We start from the raw sequence: 12,940 nt of genomic DNA on the forward strand, positions 1-12,940 counted from the left end.
CATTAAAATAACAACAAATTGATCCGAAATACAGTGTAGACATTGTTAATGTTGTAAATGACTATTGTAGCTGGAAACGGCGGATTTGTTATGGAATATCTACATAGGCGTACAGAGGCCCATTATCAGCAACCATCACTCCTGTGTTCCAATAGCACATTGTGTACGCTAATCAAAGTTTATGATTTTAAAAGGCTAGTTGATCATTAGAAAACCCTTTTGCAATTATGTTAGCACAGCACTATTGTGCTGATTAAAGCAGCAATTAAACTGGCCTTTAGACTTGTTGAGTATCTGGAGCATCAGCATTTGTGGGTTCTATTACAGGCTCAAAATGGCTAGAAATAAAGCACTTTCTTCTTTTTAATTCGTAGTCTATTCTTGTTCTGAGAAATGAAGGCTATTCCATGTGAGAAATTGCCAAGAAACTGAAGATCTGGTACAATGCTGTGTACTAGTCCCTTCACAGAACAGTGCATACTGGCTCTAACCAGAATAGAAAGAGGAGTGGGAGGCCCCGGTGCACAACTGAGCACGAGGACAAGTACATTAGAGTGTCTCGTTTGAGAAACAGATGCCTCACAAGTCCTCAACTGACAGCTTCGTTAAATAGTGGCTCTGGGATGCTGGCCTTCTAGGCAGAGTTGCAAATAAAAAAACATATCTCAGACTGGCCAATAAAAAGAAAAGATTAAGATGGGCAAAATAACAGACACTGGACAGAGGAACTCAGCCGAGAAGGCCAGCATCCTGGAGACGCCTCTTCACTGTTGACGTTGAGACTAGACATTTCTAAGTGACCCCAAACTTTGTAGAGAGCGTGTGCTAGCGTGTTTGTGTATGCGTGTGAACCTGTGTGTGTCTCTTCAGTCTGCTTTGTTCCATGAAGTGTAGTTTTATGTTTTATTTTACCTGATTTTACTGCATGCATGAGTTACTTGATGTGGAATAGAGTTATATGTAGTCATGGTTCTGTGTTATACTGTGCGTATCCCAGAGACTGTTCTGGACTTGGGGACAGTGAAGAAACCCCTTTGTGTCATGTCTTGTGGGGTATGCATGGGTATCTGAGCTGTGTGCTAGTGTGCTAGTCATTTGAAATCAAATCAAATTTTATTTGTCACACGCACCGAGGTGTAGACCTTACATTGAAATGCTTACTCATAAGCTCTTAACCAACAATGCAATTTTAAGAAGAATATCTAAAAAAGTAAGAAATAAAAGTAACAAATAATTAAACAGCAGCAGTAAAACAGCAATAGCGAGGCAATAAGAGGTTACTGGTACAGAGTCAATGTGTTGAGGTAATTGAGGTAATATGTACATGTAGGTAGAGTTATTAAAGTGACAATGCATAGATAATAACAGACAGTAGCAGCAGTGTAAAAGAGACAAAAAGACTAGTGATGCAGTCAATCTTTCCTCTACTTTGAGCCAGGAGAGATTGACATCCATGGCATTGATATTAGCTCTCCGCATACATTTAAGGGCCAGTCTTGCTGCTCTGTTCTGGGCCAACTGTAGTTAGCCTATGTCTCTCTTTGTGGCACTTGACAATATGACTGAGCAGTATTCCAAGTGCGACAAAACTAGGGCCTGTAGGACTTGTTTTGATGATAGCAATGTCAAGAAAGCAGAGAAGCGTCTTTGCTACCGTTGCATCAATATGTTTTGAAAATGACAGTTTACAATTCAGGGTGACACCAAGCCATTTAGTCTCCTCAACTTGCTCAATTTCCACATTATTCATTACAAGATTTAGATGAGGGTTAGAGTTTAGTGAATTGTCTGTCCAAAATACAAAACTTTTAGTTTTTTAAATATTTAGTAGTAGCTTGTTACTTGCCACCTTATCTAAAACTGACTGCATGTCTTTGTTAAGGATTGCAGTGATTTCACTTGCTGTGGTAGCTGATGTGTATAATGTTGTACTATCAGCATACATATATACACAGCCTTTACTCAGTGCCAGTGGCGGTCCATTAGTAAAGATTGAAAAAAGTGAGGGGCCTAGAAAACTTCCTTGTGGAATGCCATACTCTACCTTGATTATGTTGGAAAAGCTTTGATTAAAGAACACTAACTTTTCTGTTAGATGGGTAATTCTTGATCCACGATACAGCAGGGGATATAAAGCCATAATAATACATTTTTACAGCAGCAGATTATGATCGATAATGTCAAATGCTAACACAGCTCCCACAAGCTTCTTCTTATCAATTTCTTTCAGCCAATCATCAGTTATTTGTGTAAGTGCCGAACATGTTGAGTGCCCTTCCTTATAAGCATTGCAAAAGTCCATAGCATTATAGCATTATATCTGGTCAAACACAATTTTTTCCAAAGGTTTAGTAAAGGTTGGTAGCTGGCTGATTGGTCGGCTGTAAAGGGTGCTTTGCTAATCTTGGGTAGCGGAATTACTTTTGTTTCCTTCCAGGCCTGAGGGCACACACTTTCCTGTAGGCTTAGATTGAAGAGATAGGAGTGGCAATATAGTCCGCTATCATTCTCAGTACTTTTCCATCCAAGTTGTGAGACCCAGGTGGCTTGTCATTGTTGATAGACAACAATATAATTTCTTCACCTCTTCCACACTCACCTTACAGAATTCAAAATTACGGTGCTTGTCTTTCATAATTTGGTCAATTATGAATGGATGTATAGGTTCAGAGTTTGTGATTGGCATGTCATGCCTAAATTTGCAAATCTTGCCAATGAAAAAATAATTTAAGTAGTTGCCAATGTCATTGGGTTTTGTGATGAATGAACCATCTGATTCAATAAAGGATGGTGCTGAGGTTGCCTTTCTTGGCCAAAATTTAATTTAAGGTGCTACAAAAGTTATGCAATCATTCTTTATATAATCTATCTTTGTTTCGTCTTTTTGCTTAGTTTAGTCACATAATATTTCAATTTACATTATGTTCAACGATCAGCTGTGCAGCCAGACTGATTTGCCATTAATTTTGCCTCGTCCCTCTCCACTACACATTTTTTAAATTCCTCATCAATCCACCCGGGATTTAACAGTTTTTACAGTCATTTTCTTAATGGGTACACGCTTATTAGTAATTGTAATAAGCAATTTCATAAATGCGTTAAGTGCAGCGTCTTCAACAAAGGAATCATTACAAAACCTCTTGTATGATCTCTTATACAGTACACTATATTAGGCCCAGCTTTTGGACATCTTTTCTATTTATTTTTTATTGTAGCCTAGATATGGCTACAATATTATGATCACTACATCCAAAGGATGTGGATACTGCTTTAGAGCACATTTTTGCAGCATGTGATTAATATATGTGGATGATTTCATTACTGTGCTGTTTGTAAATACCCTGGTAGATTGATGAATAACCTGAAACAGGTTGGAGGCACTGGTTACAGTTTGAAGCTTTGTCTTGAGCAGACAGCTTGATGAAAGCCAGTCAATATTTGTCACCCAGAAAGTACACGTATCTGTTGATATCACATACATTATCAAGCATTTCACACATATTATCCAAATACTGACTGTTAGCACTTGGTGGTCTATAGCAACTTCCCACAAGTATAGGCTTTAGGTGAACCAATCTGTAGCCATATTACTTCAACAGCATTTGACATGAAATCCTCTCTCAGCTTTAGAGGAATATGACTGAATATAAACAGCAACACCTCCCCCATTGGCATCCCTGTCTCAACTGTTGATGTTATAAGCATATATTGCTACCACTGTATCATCAAAATAATTATCTAACTGAATTTCAGAAAGAGCCAGTATATGAATGCGTTCTGTTTCTAGCAAGTCATCGTTTTCATTAACCTTGTTTTTTAGGCTACATATGTTAATGTTAATAATACATACGTTCATTTGTAGCGCTTATCTGGGTTGTTTGATTGTTGTTATGCTTTCCTGGGAGACTTGTTATTGCTTTATCAGAGGTCGTCATGACAGTGACTTGTTCGTAATTAGAACTTTTGATGGACAGACGGATGCGTAATGCATTCTTTGTGCATTTGATCAAGCTCGGTATGTATAGACACCGTAACATCCTTGACTTTGACCTTTAATGTAATGCCTTCCACCGCAGGTGTCCAATCGGGCTGAGCACCTTGGGTCAGGGCTTATCCACAGGGGACTGAAGCCGACCCCTAATACCTTCATTGGTATCTTTGCTCAGAACAGACCAGAGGTGAGACATTTTTTCTAGGTTGAGTATATTTCATCTATCACTGTCATATTTATGCATACAGAAGTTGCAGTTATTGAACTGTTTGAAAAATATGAATTGGTATTGTATTCGAAATGGGCAAGACAAGGCCTCCCGGGTGGCGCAGTGGTTAAGGGCACTGTACTGCAGTACCAGCTGTGCCACCAGAGACTCTGGGTTCGTGCCCAGGCTCTGTCGTGACCGGGAGGTCTGTGGGGCGACGCACAATTGGCCTAGCATCATCTGGGTTAGGGAGGGGTTGGCCGGTAGGGATGTCCTTGTCTCATCGCGCACCAGTGACTCCTGTGGCGGGCTGGGTGTAGTGCGCGCTAACCAAATTTGCCAGGTGCACAGTGTTTCCTCCAACACATAGGTGTGGCTGGCTTCCAGGTTGGATGCACGCTGTGTTAAGAAGCAGTGTGGCTTGGTTGGGTTGTGTATTGGAGGATGCATGACTTTCATCCTTTGTCTCTCCCGAGCCTGTACAGGAGTTGTAGCGATGAGACAAGATAGTAGCTACTAAAACTATTGGATATCATGAAAACGGGGTCAAATTTTAACAAAAAAACAACAAAAAAAGAAATGGGCAAGACATGAGCTGTGCACATGAGTGTTGCTCCATTGAACATTGACCCTTTACGGCTTATTATTGCTCCCTGCTTGTTCTTTGGTCCAGTGGATTATCAGTGAGCTGGCCTGCTACACCTATTCCATGGTGGCGGTGCCCCTGTACGACACCCTGGGACATGAGGCACTGGAGTTCATTATTAAGAAAGGTAATTGGGCCTTCTCCACCATGTACTGCACTTCATTAACAGTGTTAATGAGGACAGGTTTAGGCCTGTCATTCCCTAGGGGTTCCACAAGGCTTGTTCCCAAGTCCACTATATTTTACCTTGACTAATCTTCTTCTTATTTTTCCTCTCTCACTTGTTAACTCCACCTCCTCCCCTCTATGCCACTGCTAGTATAGTGCAAGCCTTCATAAACCCTTTATAACTCTGACATAGATGCTTTAGAAATCATTTATAAACAAATATAATGCTATAAAGAATGTGGCAAAAGGGTTGTGCCACATTTTACCTTTATTTGGCAAACTCAAGATCCTTGGACCTGTTGCAACCCAGTATGAATACATACATGCATGCATGCGTACAAATTAATAAAAAATAAAAAAGCTGAAATGTCTTGATTCAATAAGTATTCAACCCTTTCATTGTGGCAAGTCTAAATAAGTTAAAATGTGCTACACAAGTCACATAAGTTTCATGGACTCCCTCTGTGGGCAATAAAAGTGTTTAACATGATTTGTGAATGACTACCTCCTCTTTATGCCCCACACATACAATTATCTGCACGTCCCTCAGTCGAGCACGGAATTTCTAACACAGATTCAACCACAAATATTTGTGAATGACTACCTCCTCTTTATGCCCCACACATACAATTATCTGCAAGGTCCCTCAGTCGCGCACTGAATTCCTAACACAGATTCAACCACAAAGACCAGGGAGGTTTTCCCAAATCCTCACAAAGAATGACACCTATTGGTAGATAGGTAAAAATGAAATAAAAAGCAGACATTAAATATCAAATAAAATTGTATTTGTCACATGCGCCGAATACGACAGGTGTAGACCTTACAGTATGCTCCCTCTCCGGCCTTTAGGTCACCAGACTACTCATCACTATCGTTACACGCACCTGCGCGTCATCAGACTCACCTGAACTCCATCACCTCCCTGATTACCTTCCCTATATATGCCACTCCCTTTGGTTCCTCCCCCAGGCATTATTGTTTCTGTTCCAGTGTCATGTCTGTGCATTGTTCGTGTTTGGTATTATGTTACGTTTATTTATTAAAACACTCACTCCCTGAACTTGCTTCCTGACTCTCAGCACACATGTTACACTTACTTACAAGCCCTTAACCAACAATGCAGTTCTAAGAAAAATAAGTGTTAAAGTATTTACTAAAATAAACTGAAGTAAAAAAATAAAAAAATAAAAAATAAAATAGAAAATAACAAATAATTAAGGAGCAACAATAAAATAACAGTAGCGAAGCTATATACAGGGGGTACCGGTACAGAGTCAATCTGCGGGGGCACAGGTTAGTCACTGTAATTGAGGTAATATGCACATGTAGGTAGAGGTAAATTGACTATAAATGGATAATAAACAGAGAGTAGCAGCAGCGGGGTGGACAATGCAAATAGTCGAGGTAGCCATTTGATTAGCTGTTCAGGAATCTTATGGCTTGAGGGTAGAAGCTGTTAAGAAGCCTTTTGGAAACTTTGTCCTGAATACAAAATGTTTTGGTCAAATCCAATACATCACTCTCCATATTTTCAAGAATAGTGGTGGCTGCATCATGGTATGGGTATGCTTGACATTGGCAAAAACTGGGGAGTTTTTCAGGATGAAACTAAATGGGATTTAGCTAAGCACAGGCAAAATCCTAGAGGAAAACTTCAGCTTCAGACAGCTTTACACCAGATACTGGGAGAGGAATTCACCTTTGAGTAGGACAATAACCTATAATGCAAGGCCACATCTACACTGGAGTTGCTTACCAAGAAGACAGTGACTGTTCTTGAGTGGCCAAATTAAAGTTTTGACTTACATCTGCTTGCAAGACTAACAGAGCTTGAAGAATTATGAAAAGAATAATGGGCAAATATTGCACAGTCCAGGTGTGCAGAGCTCTTAGAGACTTACCCCAAAAGACTCACAGCTGTAATCACTACCAACAGTGTTTCTAACAACAGTATATTAACTCAGGAGATGAATATACTAATCAAGCTATATTAGTCTTTTATTTTTATTATAATTTTTGACATTACATAGTGTTTTGTGTAGGTCAATGACAAAAAAATAATCATTTAATTAATTTCAATCCCACTTTGTAATGCAACAAAATGTATAAACATCCAAGGGGGGTGAATACTTATGATACCCACTGTACATACATGTTCCAGCTGCCACATTTTCAACTGATTGTTTGTGATTTCAGCGGACATCTCCACAGTGCTGTGTGACAAACAGAACAAAGCCGAGACACTGCTGGAAAACTGTGAGAAGGGAGAGACGCCTGAGCTCAAAACCATTATCCTCATGGATGCCTTTGACACCGAGCTGACCGCACGGGGCGCAAAGTGTGGGGTGGACATTCTGTCCCTGAAGGAAGTGGAGGTACTGCACTGTATGACAGTATATAGGGATGTATAAGAAAATAAGCATTTACACACTTTCATTGGCATTGAGCAAGTGCTGGGGAACAAAATATTTGTCAAGTAAAGGAAGAAAGATTGCACACTTTAATCTATGCTTCGAAGCTTTTTGACCCTTGGGGTCTTCATCAGGCTCTGGCTCTGACAATGACTGAGGCTTCAAACTCAGAACTGACTTTTTTACCTACAGAATTTTTATTATTATTATTTTTTGTTTCTCCCGAGGGGTTCCTCAAGGGTCTATGATAAGTCCAGCTGTATTTTACCCATGCTCAGAGAACAAATTGACCTTAATCATAGATAGGAGTTGGGAATGTAAAGCTGATCCTAACAACCATTTGGGGGATAATACTGCGGGACTTACATTGCCAACTTAAGCTGTCTTATCTCTAATCCTGTATTTTCTTAATGAGGTCCCAACTGTAATGGGTCAAGAAAATTATAGTGGTAATCGCTACTCTCTAGGGCAGTGTTTGCAAATCCCTCCTCACGTCCTTCTACTCAGTTCCTCTTATTTGACCTATTCCAGTTAAAGCACACCTCAACTAATGAAGTGCATGGTTATTAGTTGACGAGTTGAATCAAGTGTGCTGGTACTGAAATTCCATAGTCTTATACCAGCGCAATGCAAGACAATGCTGAAATGCATACAATTTGTGGAACTGTCTGGGAGTACTCAAGAAGAGGTTTGGTAAACAATGCTAACGGGTAGTTAAGCAAGTATTAGTCCCTAGTATTTCGGTGGCCATGCCCAACGGAGAGCAAATGCTGTCCTCTTTTCAAACATTGCCGAAAAACTGTTTTAGATAAATCAATTGAATCCTAAATATTTTCTAGGCTCTGGGGAAAGACCATCTACACAAGCCAGTTGTAAGTCAAATTCATACAATATGTTACTTGTATGTTACCTGCTTTTGATTTCAAAATAGTTCTTTTCTGCCAACATTGTATGTAGAAATACTACAATAAATGTGTGTTTTTGCTTCCCCTACAGCCACCAAAGCCAGAGGACCTTAGCATCATATGTTTTACCAGTGGAACTACAGGTTGACCATACTGTACTTTAGTGTGTGTGTGTGTGTGTGTGTGTGTGTGTGTGTGTGTGTGTGTGTGTGTGTGTGTGTGTGTGTGTGTGTGTGTGTGTGTGTGTGTGTGTGTGTGTGTGTGTGTGTGTGTGTGTGTGTGTGTGTGTGTGTGTGTGTGTGTGTGTGTCTCTTGTATATCATGTGAACACCCTCCAAATATTAGTTATTGGTTTCAGGTGACCCTAAGGGAGCCATGCTGACTCATGAAAATGTGGTCTCAGATGCAGCAGGAGTGATTAAAACCTTTGAGGTATGCATACTCCATCAGGAACTGACATATAAACACTGCCTAGGTCCAGGTTTTACCCTGTAGGAACGGTATCTTACCCATAGAATAACATCTAGAATCCCATAAAGTAATTCAATAACATATACAGTGAGCTCCAAAAGTATTGGGACTGTGACACGTGTTGTTGTTATTTTGGCCCTGTACATCAGCACTGGATTTGAAATGATACAATGACTATGAGTTTAAAGTGCAGACTGTCATTGTTATTGTAATGGTGAGAGGTTAGCATCTCTTTGATATTCGTGAGTCTGTAACGTTCTGTAACGTTCTCACTCAAAACAAGGTTGGTTATTAAAATCAGATCTAGCAATAATATCAAGGGGCTACAAATCCAGGGCTTAAAAACGAAGCTGTCATTGTACGCTGATGATTCATGTTTTCTTTTAAATCCACAATTTGGATCCCTCCACAGCCTCATAGAGGATCTAGATACTTTTTCTAACCTCTCTGGAATACAACCAAATTTTGATAAGTGGGGTGGTTGCATATGTGTGTGGGAGAAAAAGAGAGAGAGAGAGATCTTATAATAATGTAGCTTCTTGTGAATGGCAAAAAGAGAGGCAAGCATTCACACGGAATTTGGTTCTGGATTGCCGAGATTTGTAGTCATGTAATCATAACCTTCTGAATCAACTTGTGTCCCTCACAGATTTCCGTGGTTCCTACTACTCAGGATGTGTCCATCTCCTTCCTGCCTCTGGCACACATGTTTGAGAGGGTTGTACAGGTGAGTTCACAGTCTAATTGCAAACTGGTATTGCATTTTTTTGCATTAACTCAACATTATCTTGAGTACCTCCAGCATGGAATCCATGACAAATACTTTATGACAAATAGTTACTTTTTACAATGTATTTATTTAGTATTTTATCCAGGCAAGTCAATGAGGAACAAATTATTCTTTCTTGTTACAAAAAAAATAAATTCTAATGACAAGTGACATTTATCTCTTACATTTTTCACCTATGGGAGCAGAGGACATTGAGTTCACTGAGTTGAGTATTGAGGCTGATGGGTGCTAGTCTAGAAGTGCTTGTGTTCTCTCCCAGACAGTGCTGTACGGTGCTGGGGCCAGGGTTGGATTCTTTCAGGGAGACATTAAACTACTGCCAGACGACATGAAGAACCTGCAGCCCACCGTCTTCCCGTGGTGCCGCGACTTCTGAACCGCGTATATGACAAAGTGAGTTATTAGTCTGCGGTCCTTCTCCTGAAGTGTGCACTCATACTGTACACTAACCCCACCAATAATCTCAGCGCTTTACCTAAACCTTACCCACAGCAAATTGTTGCATGTCAATAGAGTTACAGTTACAGAGTTACAGTTACAGTGTTACAGTTACAGTTACAGAGTTACAGTTACAGAGTTACAGTTGAGAGCTGTAATGGATAGTTTGAACATCTACAGACCATTCAAAATTGATGTAGTTCTGTCCTTGAGCTGTTCTTGACTATTAATGTTCTGTATTATGTCATGTTTCATGTGGACCCCAGGAAGATTAGCGGCTGCTTTTGAATAAGATAATGGGGATCCAAATAAAATACCAAAGAGGACTAATATGAGACCAAAATGAGTATCCTTTCTCTTTCTATTGTAGGTCCAAAGTGGAGCCCAGACCCCCTTCAAAAAATGGCTCCTGAATTTTGCCATTGACAGAAAGCTTGCCGAAGTTAAGGAGGGTGTCATCAGAAAAGACAGTATATGGGACAAGCTCATCTTCCACAAAGTTCAGGTATTGTACTCTCCAAGTAGGAGTGAGTCATCGTGTTCAAGGAGGTCAATAATGCTATTGCCAATGTTGTGCCAACAATCCTTAGAGGCTACATGTAAACCGTTTCCTGTGCCTAAAAGGCAACAGGGGAGAAAAAGAATGTTCCACTGCAGGGACTGTGAATTGGGAGGTTGTTATGGCACAGAATGCTCTACAATCTAGAACGTGTCGTGTCGGTTCTCTGTAGGAGTCGTTGGGGGGACGTGTGCGAGTGATGGTGACGGGAGCAGCGCCCATCTCTCCCTCCGTTCTCAACTTCCTACGGGCATCTCTGGGGTGTCAGGTACTTTAGCACCATCTACCCATCTATTATCTACCATAGATCTACCGTCTACCCATCCATGTTTTTTCTAACACTCAAAAGGGCTTTTCACACTGCATGTTCTTGGCCCATGGCTATCCTTTACCCTAACTTACGCTCTTTTTATACAAGCATGTGTTAACCCTGGGCTAACGGAAACCAAGCGGTCACTTTTTGGAGTAGAATATTCAAATTAGATGACTTTGGAGCTCTGTGATTGTGGAAGGTGTTAACAATACCCGAGTTGCCAGTTTGATTCCTACATATATGGGTAATTTCTATTGAATTAACATGCTGAGGTAGGTCACTTTGGGTAATAACAAGACCGTATTATAAAGTATAAATGAAAAAGAACATACCCTTGGCCAAACAAGGATACGTTTGTGAAATAAAAATCACCGTTGTACACCTTGAACTTTTGATGTCTTCATCGGAATCCCTGCAAGGAGAGAATAGTGTGCGACTTCCATTATATTTTCTGTAAAGACCATAAGTTTTTCATTATTATATAATGAAACCAATCCTGTGCCATTGTGGATCTTGTAATAGCACTGAGCAACTGAGTCCATGTGCTTTTGTTTGGAGAGCAGAGATGGCCACAAATGTATTGATCTGTCCGGGTTGCTGTGACAACCAGATCTCATTGACCCTACTGATCTCTCGGTTCTGATTGGTTCTCAAGATTTTCGAGGCGTACGGCCAAACAGAGTGTACTGCCGCCTGCTCCTTCACTATGCCGGGAGACGCCACTTCTGGTATGTCACTACAAATATTTACAACCTCACAGAGGATGCTAAATTAAAAGGATAGTTCACCTAAATGTCTAGTTTTTTGTTTCCTTACACTAAAAGCAGTCTATGGACAAGGAGAGACTGCAATCCATTCTTTGTGTTTGTTTACCTAGCCACTTGTACCAACCGCAATGTAACTTCGTAATTTGGTTGAGCTATCCCTTTAAGTTGAGAACACTTGCATCCTTTCTTCTTACTTCCTTCTCAAAATAGGGACCTTATATAATCACCCAAATTATAAAATAGGTGTTTCTTTCCTCAGGGCATGTTGGAGCTCCTATACCTTGTAACATTGTGAAACTGGTTGATGTTGAAGAGATGAACTACTTTGCTTCCAATGGTGAAGGGGAGGTAAGTGGTTGTCACTACTTAGTCATGCTGCAATGTATGGAAAAACACATTTTTCAACTTGCCTTGGGTGTTGTTTTCTTCAAACAACAAGCTGGTTATTTAGTAAATGTCCAGAATAATCTGGCTATCATTTTTGGAGAATGTAGCAATGTCAGGGGTCATTCAAAAGCATGGGTGGGTGGGGGGGGGCATGGTCTTTCCCCGATTTCCGCAGACTTTTTAATTTGTAGAAAATTAGCTCAAAGGCACAATATGTAGCTTTTTGGGCGACGCGACCAAATTCGCATACACATGTGAGTTATAGATCTGTCATTCTCTTTGAAAGCAAGTCTGAAAAGTGTCAGGTCTGTTCTTTGTGCGCTTTGTCTTTACTTACTGTTCTTAACCCTTGTGTTGTCTTAAGGGTCAAAAATGACCTGACACTGTGTTTAACAGCGGCTAAAACCCCCTAAATTATATTTTTTAAACTTAATGACTTTTCCAAAAGTGACCCGAACATTAGAAAAAGTGAAACATCGCCTTTGTTCATATTTCCATGAAAGCTGTACACCACCATGGTACAAAGATTGCCTTAGGGTCATTTTTGACCTGGCAGTTATAAAATAATTTACACACCACAAAAACTATACATATACACACACACACACACACACACGAGAAATTTAGAATATGTGTGCTACTGATTGAACTCAGCCAGCAGCTCCTGAAGAGGAAGATCGCCATGGTTGGCACAGATAGAAAGAACAAGCCTGAGCTCCCCCCTGCACTCCTCGCAACAAGGGGGAAAGAGGACTTCTCAACAAAGTTTGCCTTCACACCCACTACCACTCTAGTTTCTTACCTCCCAAAGAGGAACAAGAATATGGTCCTTGTGAGCACACTGCACAAAACGGCTGAGATCAGTGATCGTGAGGACAGGAAA

The 12,940-nt window shown here is 40.4% G+C and overlaps 1 protein-coding gene across 1 annotated transcript in view; it reads left to right on the plus strand.

The window, feature by feature from the left end:
• The window catches only part of acsl5 (acyl-CoA synthetase long chain family member 5), a 33,240-nt gene that overhangs the window by 4,953 nt on the left and 15,347 nt on the right, over window positions 1-12,940 (plus strand). The window contains 13 exon segments of the mRNA XM_064923668.1: window positions 4,077-4,178; window positions 4,873-4,972; window positions 7,213-7,391; window positions 8,267-8,299; window positions 8,424-8,475; window positions 8,691-8,764; window positions 9,453-9,530; window positions 9,853-9,949; window positions 9,952-9,986; window positions 10,402-10,536; window positions 10,763-10,858; window positions 11,559-11,631; window positions 11,930-12,018. Of these exon segments, the coding sequence (XP_064779740.1) occupies window positions 4,077-4,178; window positions 4,873-4,972; window positions 7,213-7,391; window positions 8,267-8,299; window positions 8,424-8,475; window positions 8,691-8,764; window positions 9,453-9,530; window positions 9,853-9,949; window positions 9,952-9,986; window positions 10,402-10,536; window positions 10,763-10,858; window positions 11,559-11,631; window positions 11,930-12,018 (1,143 nt within the window).

This window comes from Oncorhynchus masou, chromosome 18, assembly GCF_036934945.1.
Source record: "Oncorhynchus masou masou isolate Uvic2021 chromosome 18, UVic_Omas_1.1, whole genome shotgun sequence".
Lineage (NCBI taxonomy): Eukaryota > Metazoa > Chordata > Actinopteri > Salmoniformes > Salmonidae > Oncorhynchus > Oncorhynchus masou.